General features: G+C 38.5%; 1 protein-coding gene across 1 annotated transcript; it reads right to left on the reverse strand.

Annotated features, from left to right (window-relative positions):
- Positions 1 to 8: 8 nt before the first annotated feature.
- Positions 9 to 15587, reverse strand: LOC113074938 (teneurin-2-like; the record flags this gene model as incomplete). The annotated part of the gene is made up of 2 exons (XM_026247644.1): positions 15240 to 15587; positions 9 to 136 (listed from the first exon to the last, which is right to left on the reverse strand). Coding segments are annotated over exons 1-2 (357 nt in total), but the record flags the coding sequence as incomplete, so codon positions are not given.
- Positions 15588 to 15943: the final 356 nt, after the last annotated feature.

Raw genomic sequence — 15943 nt, forward strand, 5'->3', positions numbered from 1 at the left:
GGGCCCTCTGGGTCGGAGTCTGCATCTGAGCCGGCGCTCAGAGAGTAGCCGCGCTGTAAGAGGCCGATGTCCGGGCAGTATGCGTTCTGATGCGGTGCTGGTTCACAAATGCCCAGCTCAGCTAAAGTAAAGTTCCCTAAAGTGGTAAAAAAACAAAACAAAAAAAAAAAACACAATCACTCAGTCGTTGATGCGTACGGAGGAAATGGCCTGAGAGAAGTCATTGATGCTGCTTTGATTCATCCTTGAAGAAACAAAGTCATTTACACACACTGCAGCTATACTAAACAAGGAAGTTAACCAACTAAACTAATGGACTAGTTTCACAGTGCACTGTCAGCTTCAAAGTCTTTAACACAAAGTCCGATGGCATGTACAAAACAAATGTTATTTTCACAACCTTTGCATCTCTCTCTTTCTCTCTCTCTCTCTTAGTACACACACACTTCAGATAAATGTTAGTTTTCCTTGTCACTATGTTTTCTCTGGAGGTTTTAAGGCAACTATTCTTTGTAAAGCTGCTTTGGAACAATACAGCATGTACTGTGGAAAACACTATACAAATAAATTGAATAGAACTGAATTGAACATTCAAACTATATTAAGGCAGAGACTCACAAAGCAAAGGGGGGCAGCAGGAGCCTGAGGTTTAACAGCTCAAATCAGTAGACGTCAGCTCAGACGTCAGGTTATGTGTGGTGCAGGGCTAAGGGGCCTATTTTATCCTGCAGCTCTTTACCTGCTGTGAAATTTCCCTCACAGCATCGACACCTCCTACTTGATGAATGTGACTGCGCTCATGCACTACACAAAACCTCGACTACTGCATTCACAGGGACTGGACAGAAGCCCTCTACTAACCAATATATATAGCGCACATCATCCAAAACTAAAGCACATCAAACTGAATCGATAAACACAACAGAGTCCCAATTAAGGACAGGCTGTGGGAAACAATTAGAGAAAGGGCATGCCCAACCAATTTCTTCTCTCCAAGTAATTAAAATAGTCAATGCATGCCCTCCAATCAGCTGTAAACGAAGAAGCGATTTCATTCATTAACACTCTTTAAGATCGATATTCGTTAAAATCAAGAGACCATTCATAGTCGCTTTATTCCTGATTATGTGGTGAGTGGGACATAAAACACAAACCACTTCTGAATATGGTAGATCGAAGATAATTCTTCTTTTTAAAATTACTAATTAAAATTACCAAAAATTAAAAATTATGTCATTAATGACTCACTCTCATGTCGTCCCAAACCCGTAAGACCTCCTTTTATCTTCGGAAACACAGTTTAAGATATTTTTTATTTAGTCCGAGAGCTCTCATTCCCTCCATTGAAACCTGTATGTACGGTAAAGTGTCCATGTCCAGAAAGGTAAGAAATACATCATCAAAGTAGTCCATGTGACATCAGAGGGTCTGTTAGAATTTGTTGAAGCATCGAAAATTATTTTTTGTCCAAAAATAACAAAAATGATGATGTTATTCAGCATTGTCTTCTCTTCCGGGTCTGTTGTGAGCACGTTCACAACACTGCAGTGAAGCTGCTGACGTACGACACTGCTGACGTGTTATCTTTGTTATTGGGCACACCAGAAAACACGTCAGCAGCATCGTGAACACACTCATAAAGCTCTCAGACTAAATCTAAAATATCTTAAACTGTGTTCCGAAGATGAATGGAGGTCTTACGGGTTTGGGACGACATGAGGGTGAGTCATTAATGACAATTTTCATTTTTGGGTGAACTAACCCTTTAAGTTTTATGCTGTGAGAACTGGCCACATTTACAAATGCTAATATAACTACACAGCTACAAAATAACTCTAGATTGTTCTATGCTACAAGTAATGCTAGAAACACAGCTAGTACTGCTATCAGTCTAACCAGACCGTACTGTACCTGACATGAAGTAGCTCAGGAATGGGGAGAGATCCATGTACTCTGCGAGGGCAACAACAACACAAAACACCACATTTAATACTCAACAAACTTCTAACCTGATACATTTATCACCTCTAAATGAAATCAGCTTCATGTACTGCACTGCTAACATTTCTTCCAACACCTCATAAACAGGTTTTCCCACTGTGCAGTGTTTGATATTGCTTTTCATAAAAGCCCCAAAAAAGAATAAAACCGGTTTGTATAAAACAGAAAACCACAAACAAACAAAAATGTATTCCAAGGTTTGTACGTGTTTGTGTAACAGTTGTGAGTATGCAGATTAGACTGAGACATGACAAATATTTTGTTCATATTCCCTAATGTACAATGGCTCAAAAAGGACACTTAAGTTACATTTAAAATATATGCATGCAATCCATTTGATATCAAATAATCAATGTAGCACTGAAATCACAAGAAATTTCAAAGCATTTCGGGTTAGTTTAGAGGCAGTGAAGCCATGGAGACACATACAAGCCTAATGTTTCAGATCTGCAGACTGTGAAGAAATAGACCATCATGCTCCCTTCTTATGTTTACAAATTTATAGTACTGCCAGATGGAAAAATACCATAGTATACCAAAAGAATGGGCATCTTTTTCTCAAACTGGGAATCATTCCCGGAGTGGGGACCGATCCCAAAAACACACTCAAAGCCTGTCGAAATCACAACTCCCAGAGGAGGTGGTCTGTCACATAGAGAGGCAGCAAAAACAAACCCACCATCCCAAACCCAAGACCTTGTAATATTATCAAGATGTCTCAAAACTTCAATATGTTCTTTTAAAGTTCTTCAAAATACAACATTCGTGTGTGTGTGCATTTCATTCTCTCTTCTTGAACACTTCAGATGCTCAGAATTACACACTGGCTGGTGGATGCAGTGCTTTTTACAACATGAGGCAACTCCTTGTAGGTTATGTACTCAATTACACAATTTTCATTCCCTCTGAGAATCTGGAATTTATGTCTCTCATAAGCTCCTCTGATTGGAGATCATGTCTCTTTCTTCGTTGCACACACTTCACCTGTGCTGTCAGTGGCTGTTGTAAGAGCCACCATGCTCCATATTTTCCTAACCTTTGGCTTTCTATTTCCTGTGCTCAATCTTTTCCTGACAGTGGTCCTCAAATAGTAGAACTTGATTCCTACATGTCATGCATTTGCTGAGGTTGCCAAACTGCTTCCTACAGCTATCAAATACAGTGTATCTAAGTTGTCTAAATCATCACTTTTTTATATTATAAACTACTGTTTACCAGCAAAAAATTTTAAGTGAGCGCTGCCTGAATCTTATTTAAATCTGCCACTCCACAAATTGAAACTTTACCTCTTTTAAAATAAACTTGGGGAAGAGTTACACATGGGGTACACCATTTTTAAGTTGTCACGCCTACATAAAATATGTAGGAAGCACATTTTAAAATGAATAATTGTCAGTGAGTTAGAATACTAAACCAAGTGTAAAAGCCCACTGCTATGATTGGCTAACAGTTGTGGATGACATCTCATGGACTCCAAACTGTTGAATGGTATTGTTATTATGGTAGTTATTATTAATGCATTTTATTTTCCCCATTTTCCATTTCCATAAAAAATTTTCACCACCTGAACATATACCATTTATAGGTCATGCTTTTACTAGCTGTATGGAAAGACAACTGCATATACTAAATTGTGTGGGCCAGAAAAAGTAAAAAAATTAATAATAATTCTACACATTATTAACACTATTTTTCAGGGTTATTTAATTAACAGAAATTTTACAGAAATATTACAAACAGTCAACAGTCAACAATATTATAATTTGCATGTTTTTTCAGGCTGTGCTAGGAAACAGTACCACAAGCTGTACAACTCAGCAACTCTGAGATCAGTACTAAAAATGCTCAAATTCTTTATACATACAGTATGTACATATTTCATAAAATACTCTACTTTTTATCTCTAATGTATATACAGTAAGTTAACAGATTATCATAACCATAAGTTTTTAGATGTTGGCTATTTTAGCTTTACATCAATGTAGAGTACGTACATTTTTAAGCTACTTTGGTGAATCTGCCAAGTGAATAAATGTAAATATAAATGCAAATAAATACAGTAAAAACTGGTAGAGAAAGTGAGTGGCAGATCATTGGAAAGAGGAAAAAGTGATACTCTATCACAGTGATTAATTGTGTGTGTGTGTCTGTGTGTGTAAGAAGCCATCTGTGCAGATCTGAGTTCACAGTTGTGGATGGTGTTATTTAAAGACCTGTCAACTCATCTAAAGTAATGGATCTCTCTATCTTTATATCTATCTATTCATCCATCCATTACATCTTAGAAATTACTTTCTGTAACCTCACCAACATCCTTCATCTCAATTTCCATTATTTTTAAGGAGCCAAATTATGAAAAAGTTCAGAACTAATTTCATTGATTCTTAAGACCGCAGGAGAGTTGCGGAGGGTCTTAAAGAAGGGTCTTTGTAGAGATGCTAATTTAACATCCAGTGCTCGTATCCAGGCTGGAGGTGTGTTTCAGCCTATGTCTTTTTGCATTAAAGCCGGTTAAAACCGGTGCCCGAATGCACACTGAGGTAATTTACAGGCCTTACAAATCCCATTTTAGGCCCCAAGAGTGGAAATTGTCCTCTGGTCATTATACTTCATCAGACCCATGAAAGAAGCATTTGACTTTTCTGAGAGAGGGGGCTGATTGCCCATTTGAGTAATATAAAAAGACCTCCGCTTGAGCAGGGAGAAGGATGTGATTTCTTCGTCTAGATCTGCATGCCTCTCTGTGGTCTCTCTAGAAACCCCCACACCCCACTACTGATGATGGCGGGTAATGGACCTGCTCCAGGGAGCGTCTTTGTGCTGCATGTTTGTTCATGTTCTGTGGGCTGATGGTTATTATTGTTACTGAAGGCATGCGCTGAGGAAATGACTCTGTGGGAACCTTCGAGAATAAGTGAGCGCTGCCTGAATCTTATTTAAATCTGCCACTCCACAAATTGAAACTTTACCTCTTTTAAAAGAAACTTGGGGAAGAGTTACACATGGGGTACACCATTTTTAAGTTGTCACGCCTACATAAAATATGTAGGAAGCACATTTTAAAATGAATAATTGTCAGCGAGTTAGAATACCAAACCAAGTGTAAAAGCCCACTGCTATGATTGGCTAACAGTTGTGGATGACATCTCATGGACTCAAAACTGTTTAATGGTATTGTTATCATGGTAGTTATTATTAATGCATTTTATTTTCCCCATTTTCCATTTCCATTAAAAAAAAATCCATTTAACTAAGTTAAATGGCTCTTATTTTGACAGAACTGAATCTTGAAACATACAAGTGCTTTCTCATCTAGTGCTGCAAAAAGAAACAAAAAAGTAAATAGATGCGTGTTCAATATAAAATGTCAAGATGTGACACAACTAGTTATTTTTATAAGGAATCGCGCAATGCTTTAACACCTTACTGTAAAAATAATGTCTCCCAACACTGCACATACAGAGCAAAAAGCACCGCATCATCTGAACGTGTGAGGATCACATCTGATTCAGAGCCTCCCACCTGTCCCTGTGACATCAAATCCTGCGTGGGGCATGCTGGCACTGTAGGTGGTATGCTATCATCGGTGGTCTCAGAAGGGCAGGCTGTTAATTGAGAGGGTTTATGCTCAGCAGTGGGTGTCTGGTGAGTTTTCACAGCATACTTAGTTCCCAAGATGCATAACACATCATTAGGGCCTCCATTAATGTTGGGACATAGAGTTAACAGCTAAGTAAGAACAGGGCCCTCAGTGTCAAACGCCCTGCCCCATGTGAGCCACCCGTGCCGCACGGCCACTCAACACCTTTTAATTAATCTGCAGAAATAGATCTGACCCCACTGGGAACCATTTTGTTTCTTATAAACCACCCAACATAAGCCTATGGTATTAACACCAACACATACGGAATACTGCAAAAGCCTGACATGTTTGAAGACCTGAAGGATGCAGATCTAAAGCCTAGGGGAGCCCAAAGAGAGTGAGTTTATTTTTGGCATTTGAGTTGGGGTCCCATTGGCGGCATCTGGTTAACAGTTTTTACATTCGTGGTGACAACTTTATCAAAACATCTGTCTGCATTTAGCACTCCATTACACTCGCATAATAGCTTGAGTTGTATTTCCTAATCAAACAAGAGAGCACAAAAATGTACCTCTAATTTGAGACCTTCAGTATTTCACATTACACCACAAACTTGCTTCTCATTATACAAAGTGTCATGTTAACCTCTGAAAAAAATAAAAAAAATAAAATAAAAAACCTTGAAACATGTCTGAATGGTTTATGGAGAGTCTCAGGTCACTGAGCAATATGCTTTATAAGACTAGATTTGACAAAGTATTGAATACCCTGCGCTCAGCAGCACACAGGTGCATCTCAATAAATTAGAATGTCGTGGGAAAAGTTCATTTATTTCAGTAATTCAACTCAAATTGTGAAACTTGTGGAATAAATAAATTCAGTGCACACAGACTTAAAGCTGCAGTAGGGAACTTTTGTAAAAATATATTTTTACATATTTGTTAAACCTGTCATTATGTCCTGACAGTAGAATATGAGACAGATAATCTGTGAAAAAAATCAAGCTCCTCTGGCTCCTCCCAGTGTCCTATTGCCATTTGCAGAAAGTCATCCGCTCCCGGTAAAAAACAACCAATCAGAGCTGCGGTCCGTAACTTTGTTTGTGTTCAAAATGTAGAAAAATGTATATAATAAGCGAGTACACCATGAATCCATTTTCCAAACCGTGTTTTTGGCTTGTCCTGAATCACTAGGGTGCACCTATAATAAGTGTTTATATTTGGACTATTTTAGATTGCTTCGGGGGTACTGTGGCGGAGTAACCCAGTGCTTTTGTGATTCTTTATAGACATAAACAGAGAGAAGTAGTTCCGGCTACGATGTTCTTCCGCAAGACGCAAGCAGTTCTGTTTATTAACCGCTAGAGCGTCAAAAGTTCCCTACTGCAGCTTTAAGTAGTTTAAGTCTTTGGCTCTTTTAATTGTGATGATTTTGGCTCTCATTTAACACAAACCCACCAATTCTCAACAAATTAGAACATGGTGACATGCCAATCAGCTAATCAACTCAACACCTAAGCCCCTTTCACACTGTGCTTCCGGCAAATACAGGGGTAAAGTGTTCCTGTAATTGTTCCCTGGTCACTAGATTTGGCACTTTCACACTGCCAGTGATGACCCGGTATATGTGCGTGCTTTCACACACAACCCTTGAAGATCCCGCAACGACACGTGACATCAGCGCGTGACGTGTAATGTACGAGTCGACAACGCTTGGCACGTTATACTTTAACTGAAGCAAGCAAACGATCTCGGCGTCAGCGCGGAAAGTGAGGAACTAACTGATCTCTGCTTCATTACAGTTTGCACATATGTTTTCATCGCGAACGTTGATCTTCCTTCAAAACAGCCGGTAAAAGAGTTGCGCGATAACGCACTTCATCACTTCGATACGGAATTAGATCTGGTTCACACAGCGCTCATTCCGGATCGATTACTGCAATGTTACTAGGTCCCCGACCCGGGTTCAATTCGGTAATCAATTCCGGGACGTGGTTGCTTTCACACAGAAGGCGACCAGGCAATGTTACGGGAATATTGCGGGTCCGACGTGCAGTGTGAAAGGGGCTCTACAAAGGTTTCCTGAGCCTTCCAAAGTCTCTCAGTTTGGTTCACTAGAAAGTTGAGAAGACAAACATTTGACACCCAAGGAGGGTAAGCCACAAAACATTCATTGTCAAAGAAGCTGGCTGTTCACAGAGTGCTTTATCCAAGCATGTTAACAGAAAGTTGAGTTGAAAGAAAAGTGTGGAAGAAAAAGATGCACAACCAACACAACCACAGCCTTATGAGTATTGTCAAGCAAAATGAATCCAAGAATTTGAGTGAACTTCACAAGGAATGGACTGAGGCTGGGTCAAGGCATCAAGAGCCACCACACACAGACTTGTCAAGGAATTTGCTGAACCACAGACAACGTCAGAGGCGTCTTACCTAGGCTAACTGGACTGTTGCCCAGTGGTCCAAAGTCCTCTTTTTAGATGAGAGCAAGTTTTGTATTTAATTTAGAGTCTGGAGGAAGGGTGGAGAAGCTCATAGCCCAAGATGCTTGAAGTCTCCACAGTCCATGATGATTTGGGGTGCAATGTCATCTGCTGGTGTTGGTCCATTGTGTTTTTTGAAAACCAAAGTCACTGCACTGCACTTCATGCTTTCTTTTGCTGATCAACTTTTTAAAGATGCTGATTTCATTTTCCAGCAGGATTTGGCACCTGCCCACACTGCCAAAAGCACCAAAAGTTGGTTAAATGACCATGGTGTTGGTGTGCTTGACTGGCCAGCAAACCCACCAGACCTGAACCCCAGAGAGAATCTATGGGGTATTGTCAAGAGAAAAAAAGAAACAAGAGACCAAAAAAATGCAGAAGAGCTGAAGGCCACTGTCAAAGAAACCTCACCACGCTGAATTGAAGCAATAATTAAAAGCAACAACAACAAAAAAAAAACCCTACAAAGTATTGCGTACATGTACAGTAAATTAACATACTTTCCAGAACATACTTTTTTTTTCTTATTGGTAGGTTTTTGTTAAATGTGAGCCAAAATCTTCACAAAAGAACCAAATACTGAAATAAATTAACTTTTCCACGATATTCTAATTTGAGGTGCACCTGTAGTGCCATAATTGAATCCAAGGGCAAACGCACCCCAAATTGCAGCCACTTAGCCACGCTATACTGTACCAAACTTTTAATAATTAAAGAATCATTCCTACAGAGGGATAAAACAACAGCCTGAGAGATACAGGCAATGCCATCGGCAATTAGGCAGAGCTTAGCAGGATGGTGTCAGAAGAGGTGTCACAGCTGTCCAAACTGTGAGTTTAACCAGCGTATCATGAGTGCTATTAAGTACCAGCTGACCCCCTGATGGCCTTCAGGGCTCAGACTGCCCACTGAGTCTTGTCTTTTTGGAAATGATGCCCTGTTAAGCTCCTTCATTAGACGTCTCAGCCACCCACTGCTGCTACAGTGATTTACCATGCACAAAGGGTGTTCTGAAGTACGGCTTACTGAGACACAAGGTACTGAGACCCAGAAGGACATAGCTGGTAAGCTATCTTTTTCTTTTAGTTGTTGGTGCTTGCCAAGCAATGTATTTGCTTTAATGTAAAGCTCAAAAGCTTGTTTTGCATTTTGTTCACTTTAGAGCATCTTTAAAAATAGTTGTATTTTTATTTTTTTATTTAGTTGTAAGCTATAGCTGTTTGTGAAGGGTATGGCACTTCACACACACACACACGTTTGTTTTTGTGAAAAGTGGGGACATCCCATAGGCGTAATGTTTTTTATACTGTACAAACTGTATATTCAATGGCCCTACACCAACCCTACACCTAACCCTCACAGGAAACTTTGTGCATTTTTACTTTTGCAATAAAACTCATTCGGTACGGTTTATAAGCGCTTTGAAAAATGGGCATATGGGTTATGTCCTCATAAGTCACCCTCTCCTTGTAATACCTGTGTCATACCCATGTCATTATACAGAGTTGTGTCCTGATGTGTCACAAAAACAAGAGCACACACACACACACACACACACACACACACACACACACACACACTATAAATGAAACCAATTAGACACATTGACAAAATGTTGATAGTAGTAGTAGTAGTAGTAGTAGTAGTAGTAATTATTAGTAGGGGTTTCTTCGACCTAAATTGCAGAGGCCTTGTGTAAATATAAAAATAAATGATTCAGCCCTCAGGGGAATCAAGATAACATTATAAAACAATATTGGCTGTGATCATGATGTGCATTTGCCTTGAGAGATTCCAGAACAGATTAAAGGCTTTCAGAAAGAATATGCCATATTAAATTCTTAAAAGATTAAGGGACCTGTTAATGCAATTATTGTAAGCCTGCTGGCATATACATGCAACCTAAGATCGGCAGTGAGTGGAGACTGTCCAAATACTGCAGCACTGTTAAATGTATTGTGCTAATTTTAGTACTGGGAAAAAAACAAACGACAAAACTAAATCAACTAAGTGAGGCAAATATTTGGATTAAAATAAAGAGAAATGGTACATACTGTATGTGCTAAATCACTCTCTGTCTCAAATGTAATGTCTGATTCTTTTTAAAACATGCAAATGAAAATGTTGTTTGAAAAAACGAATGTCAAATAACGTGATTAAACTTTCATTCCATGTAAAAGGATCAATGTTTTAACATATTTCTGCTGTTTTGGGGGTTAATTAAATACATGAGGCATACATATCATTGCCATGAAATGAGCTGCTTTGCTTGTAATGCCTTGACAAGCAGTTACAGACAGAGGAGGCATCTGAAGCTTCGGGGGCACTTGAAACAAATTCCCAAGCCATCAACGAGCAAACAAGAAAACTCTCAGCTGTCTCAAGGTTGATGTGAAAGAGTTTCAGGGTGTTGGGGAGAGTGGACGAGGCTACAGGGCAATGAGAAATCGAATGTGACGAGGAGAGCAAGAGACAGAGAGACGGAGAGGGAGAGACTGCATTTAATCGTTTAATTTAGTCTTTTATTTTTAATACCCGCCAGGTTCTTTTGTTCTCCCTTTGATCTTTTCCTGCCTAGATTTATTGCAACACACCAACAAAGCACTGAATCAACAAAACAAAACAATCAACAAAAAGTGTGACTTGACAGCTAATTCCATATCAAAACAACAGCTGTGGGGTGATGAGGGAGGGACGGAGAGGGAAAAGTCGAGCACAATGTCACATACATACTGCTGAGGGGCTCCTAAACAGAATATGACTAGCTCTTTCTCGCTTCTCTCTGAATACCAAGCGCAAGCTATCTGCTTGTTTAGTTAGCTCATAAAGTAGGAATTAGGGGTTAGGCAGGGTGCCGTGGTCCTCTGGAATCCACAACAGAGCCTATGACGTACGGAACAAGAACCAACACACAAATCCAAGATCAATCTGGATCCAAACAAACAAACACCCCGAGGGACCGCTAAAGCCCCTGATGTGAAACTCATTAGTTCGGCAACTAATTGTCATTCTGTGTGGCGTGACAAGTGATGACAGTCTATAAAAACCCAGATGCACATTTAATACAGTTAGGTAGGCAGGTAGGACTGCCAATTGGGTGTGAAGACATAGAGAGGCAAAGAGTGGTGGAACATACGATCTTCTGCGCTACTGCTCACAGTTGGACCATACGCTTGAGAGCCACCAGTGAGCCAAAGAGCCCAGCTCACTTTTAATTTTCACCTAAGAGGGCCCATTACTGACACGTCTTACACATCATGTTTATAGAAATAAGTGGCCAGATCAATTATAATCAAAGCCCGGGATACTAAGACTCTTCCTCTCCTCATCAATTCAATACTATGTCATTTGCAACCAATTTGACTGATTAAGTGCAATTTTCCACTGAAATGTCACACCTAACAACTAACTGCAAATTACTTAAAGGGAAAAATTGAATTTCTGTCATTATTTACTCATCCTCATGTCATTCCAAACCTATATGCATTCTTTTCTCTGTGGAACAGAAAAATATATATATATTTTGTTGGTAATCAACCGTTTTGTTTTCCATCGACTTCCACTGAATCAATGGGAACTAAAATTGTTTGGTCACCAACATTCTTCAAACTATCTTCTATTATGTTCCACAGAAAAAAAAAAATACAAAGCCATATAGGTTTGGATTGATATGAGGGTTAGAAAACAAGATTTGCAATTTTTGGGTGGGTTATCCTTTAATTAAAAAGGGGACAGAATTTATGTGTACATATGCAGTTTGTATATTTTTGAGTGTGTCAATTATTTTAGCATTAAAGTTAAATTAATATTTCTGGCTAAATTTACTTTTTCAGATTATTAATAATGTTGTCATTCCTTCATCGTCGTCGTCTTCATTGTCTTGGTCGTCGTCTTTGTCGTATTCTTGGTCTTCTGGGTGATCTTATTAAAACCATTAATATATAATAAATACTCTAAGATCTGATAAATTGCATAAATTACAGCTTGAAAATTGGCTGCATAAAGTTATTAGGAAATGTGCTGCTATGGAAATTCTGGCTGATACTAATTACTTATTGTTTAAAACATTTTCTTAATTATTTATGATGCTGTGTCATTTTCCACTAACCAATTTATGTTATTAAAAGTCTATACTATTTAGTATAGATAAAACACTAAGTTAAAAATAAAACATGAAAAATTAAAAATATAACATGTAGTACAAAATTAAATAGATTTGCTAAGTGCATTACATTTTATTAACACAACCATTTAAGAATCCAATATCATTAAATAAATAAAAATCAGCAATGGTACCATTTATCCCTTAAATAAATATATATATATATATATATATATATATATATATATATATATATATATATATATATATATATATATATATATATATAAGAAGGCTTTAAGTACAGTATTAATGCTGTCTAAATGACATTCCTGAGCTGTTAGCATGTCCTCATATCCCACAGAGCAAAAGAGACTTGTGTGGAGCATTAATAGTCAAATCTGCTCTCAGTAAGAGATTACGAGCATGCAGAGTCCACAAACACCAAATGGAGTTGGAGTGAAAGGTTGGACTGTCCATTTGGGCAGTGATGACTATGTGAGTGAGCGGGAGAGAGGAGCGTAATTTGGCAGTGCCCTTTAAGTGCTGTTACATATGGCCCCTGCACACTGTTAGTCTCCTTTGGCAACACTTCCCAGGGATGCATCTGCAGTCAGTGAGCCACTATCGCCTTAAGTAACCGAGCGGCATCAATCTGATGGCCACCAACTCTGCTTCTCCACAGCAGCTGCGCCTGTCAGTCTGTCTATCTGTCCTCCCTCCATCCAGCTCTCTACACCTACCCATAATTCCTGCTCACTGTCACCGCACATCCCCCAGGGACCGCTGGCCACTTCACCCCGGACTGCAAGAGCTCTGGGATCTGTTGTCAGTGGCTAAGTACTGTGGCAAGAAACAGTTGAATGGAGGGAGAAAAAAAAGAGGCTGCAATCTCTCCAGCGGGTTTGTCTTCCTCTTTCACTCGGTCTGACTGTGATCAATGACATCGAGTTGAAATCCATTTCGGTGCAATCAATGCGGCACCAGCAGTGGCTCACGCAGAGGACGACTCGCAGGCCTGACACTGCCTTTTTCAAAGATGACCCATCCACAGCTTCGCTCCGGATCTGCGGCAGCCTGCTCATTATGATGCCACTGCATTTCAGAACTCGCTCCCTCTCTTCCTGTTACTGCTTCCTTTTCTAGCCAGCCTCAGTGGCTGGCTTCTCTTATTAGCATCATCAAAGACATTCAAAAAGGATGTAAAAGACAAGATTATCTAAACCAATGAGTCAAGTCTGATCTAGTAAGCCAGTCACCTTCAATTTAGATCCTCGCCGATCAAAGGTCTCCTGCTATTTTAGCATGCATCTGCAGTTTGGCACTGTGCCGAACATCCCTGCACAGAGTCAGCAACAAGTCTACAGCCTGAGGCATGAAGTGGGTCGACCGACGTAAGTTATAAGATGGCTAAGACTGAACAGGTGACGGCGGATCAGTGGCATCAGGCTGGGAAACGTCCGCTGGGAATTGGTGACACATTTGAAGCAGCATGGGGGTGGAATTGGAGGTACTTCCTGTAACTGAAGTAACCACTCTAAGATCAGGTTGCAATTCTCTCCAGCAGAATGCATAAACACAGAGCAGAAGGATCAGCTACTGGTGACATGGCCTGCAACACAATACACTGTCCTGCTTTAATGTTTCACACCTTAACTGTACAACACACAGAGATATCCATGTCCAAAAACATTGAATCAAAATATATTCACCTTTACATTTTCTCTGCACATACCCTAAAATAAGAGCAAAATTAAATCATATTAGTCTCTAACTAGGTGTGAGAATGCAAAGTGAATCATCATCTAATTTCAGAATGATTCCTGATACATCTAAATTACTTCATATTCTGCTTTGCAAAGGCAAAACATAGTAAATGTACACTCCAAAAAGGTGAACCATGTTTTGGTTTTGTTGGTGGTGGTGTACTGTAGTTATAGTATGTTGCCTTTTTAGGGCAGAATTGTCAAAAACAAAATGAAGCAAATTGATTTTGTTTTTCCTTTAATTTTTTTTGGTAACACGTTAACCTTTACATTTAGAACAAACTATGAGTTATGAACAAAACTGAATATTTATAAAGTGAAACAATGTTCTTTTGAAACATTGCACAACATATCCACCTTTATGAGATTCATACATGTATACTCTTGTATTCTCTAACTGTAGTATGCAAGACTCAACAGACTACTTAGTATATTCATGTCTAAAGTTTATATCATCACACTTTGTTTCTAGTGCACACAATGCCATTAAACAAATCTGCCCTGAAACAAAGTTAATCATCACATTTTTAATATATATATATATATATTTTTTCTAATAAAGTTAAAATGAACAGGGTGAAAATTAGTGTTAAACATTTTTTTTTATATTTATTATATTATATATATATTTAAAAATAAAATTATTTCACTTTATTTACTGAAAAAAAGCTCTAAAAAAAGCTCACCATGCCGAGGCTCTATTATTTAATCAAAGATACAGTAAAAATAGTATAGAATATTATAACAATAATATTATCATTTTAGTATTTGTTATCCATTTATGATTTATTATATTTTATATAGAAGTTTCAGCACCCATCATTCAGTGTCACATGATTCTTGAGAAATCATTCTCTTATTTTTATCCTTTATTTCTTATTATCAGTTTTGAAAACCATTAAAGAAAGATATTTTTTCAGGATTCTCTGATAGAAAGTTACAAAGAGCAGCATTTATTTATTTCAAATAAAAATCTTTTGTAACAAATGTCAAATATCAATCGAATGCATCCTTAATATAAAAATTATTCATTTTTGTAAAAAAATAAAATAATAATAATTTATATATATATATATATATATATATATATATATATATATATATATATATATATATATATATATATATATATATATATATATATACATACATACATACATACACACACACACACACACACACAATGTGTATATACTGTATGATCATTAAGGGCTGATCCCTATATATTTGCCAATTCTGTGCTGCAGATGTGCTGTATATATAAGCATCTCTTTACTTTGTGGTATATTTCTGTATTTTTACCTCCTTGTCTGGTGAACTCATCTGCTTCATGATGCACCAGGTCAGCCACACATCCCCCATAATGCAGACGTGACTCGTGATCGAAAGCCTTCAGGGTCTCGCTGGAGCTGTAGGATTTCTGGGTGGGTACGCGACATTCATCGTTGTCCAAGGAGGAGGTGGTGAACTGGAAATCTGTCCCACAGCGGCCGTGGGTCAGTGTACGGTGCCTGCGCTCCTTCAGATCCATGACAGCTGCTGCAGCCTGATGATCAGATCAGTCCGCAAGGTGGAGGTCTCAACAGCTGTACAGTCCTTCACCTGGTAATAGAAGACAACAAAAATCAATAGAAAACACAATACAATATATATTCCCTGCAGAAACGACCAGCATGGATTGCCGGTTTAAGCTGGTTGGTGCTGGTCCAACTAGAGGACTAATAGAGCCATTGCCAACATAGTAAATCTTATCAATAAAACATACTAAAGACATTTCAACAGAACCACAGCATCCAGAATATAGACACAAACAGAATCAGATAGCTTTGCATAATTGTAAAGAGTTACAACATAAATGATTTACACTCAGTCAGGTTATAAGCTCTGGATGTGTTTGTTTATAAAACATTTTCGCCAATTTGATTATGCTTTCAACCACCAAAAAGAATGTGGTACTCCGCAATATGTAACACATTTGACCGTGTTTTACCAATCCAAAGTTTACC

This window comes from Carassius auratus, unplaced genomic scaffold, assembly GCF_003368295.1.
Source record: "Carassius auratus strain Wakin unplaced genomic scaffold, ASM336829v1 scaf_tig00015783, whole genome shotgun sequence".
NCBI lineage: Eukaryota > Metazoa > Chordata > Actinopteri > Cypriniformes > Cyprinidae > Carassius > Carassius auratus.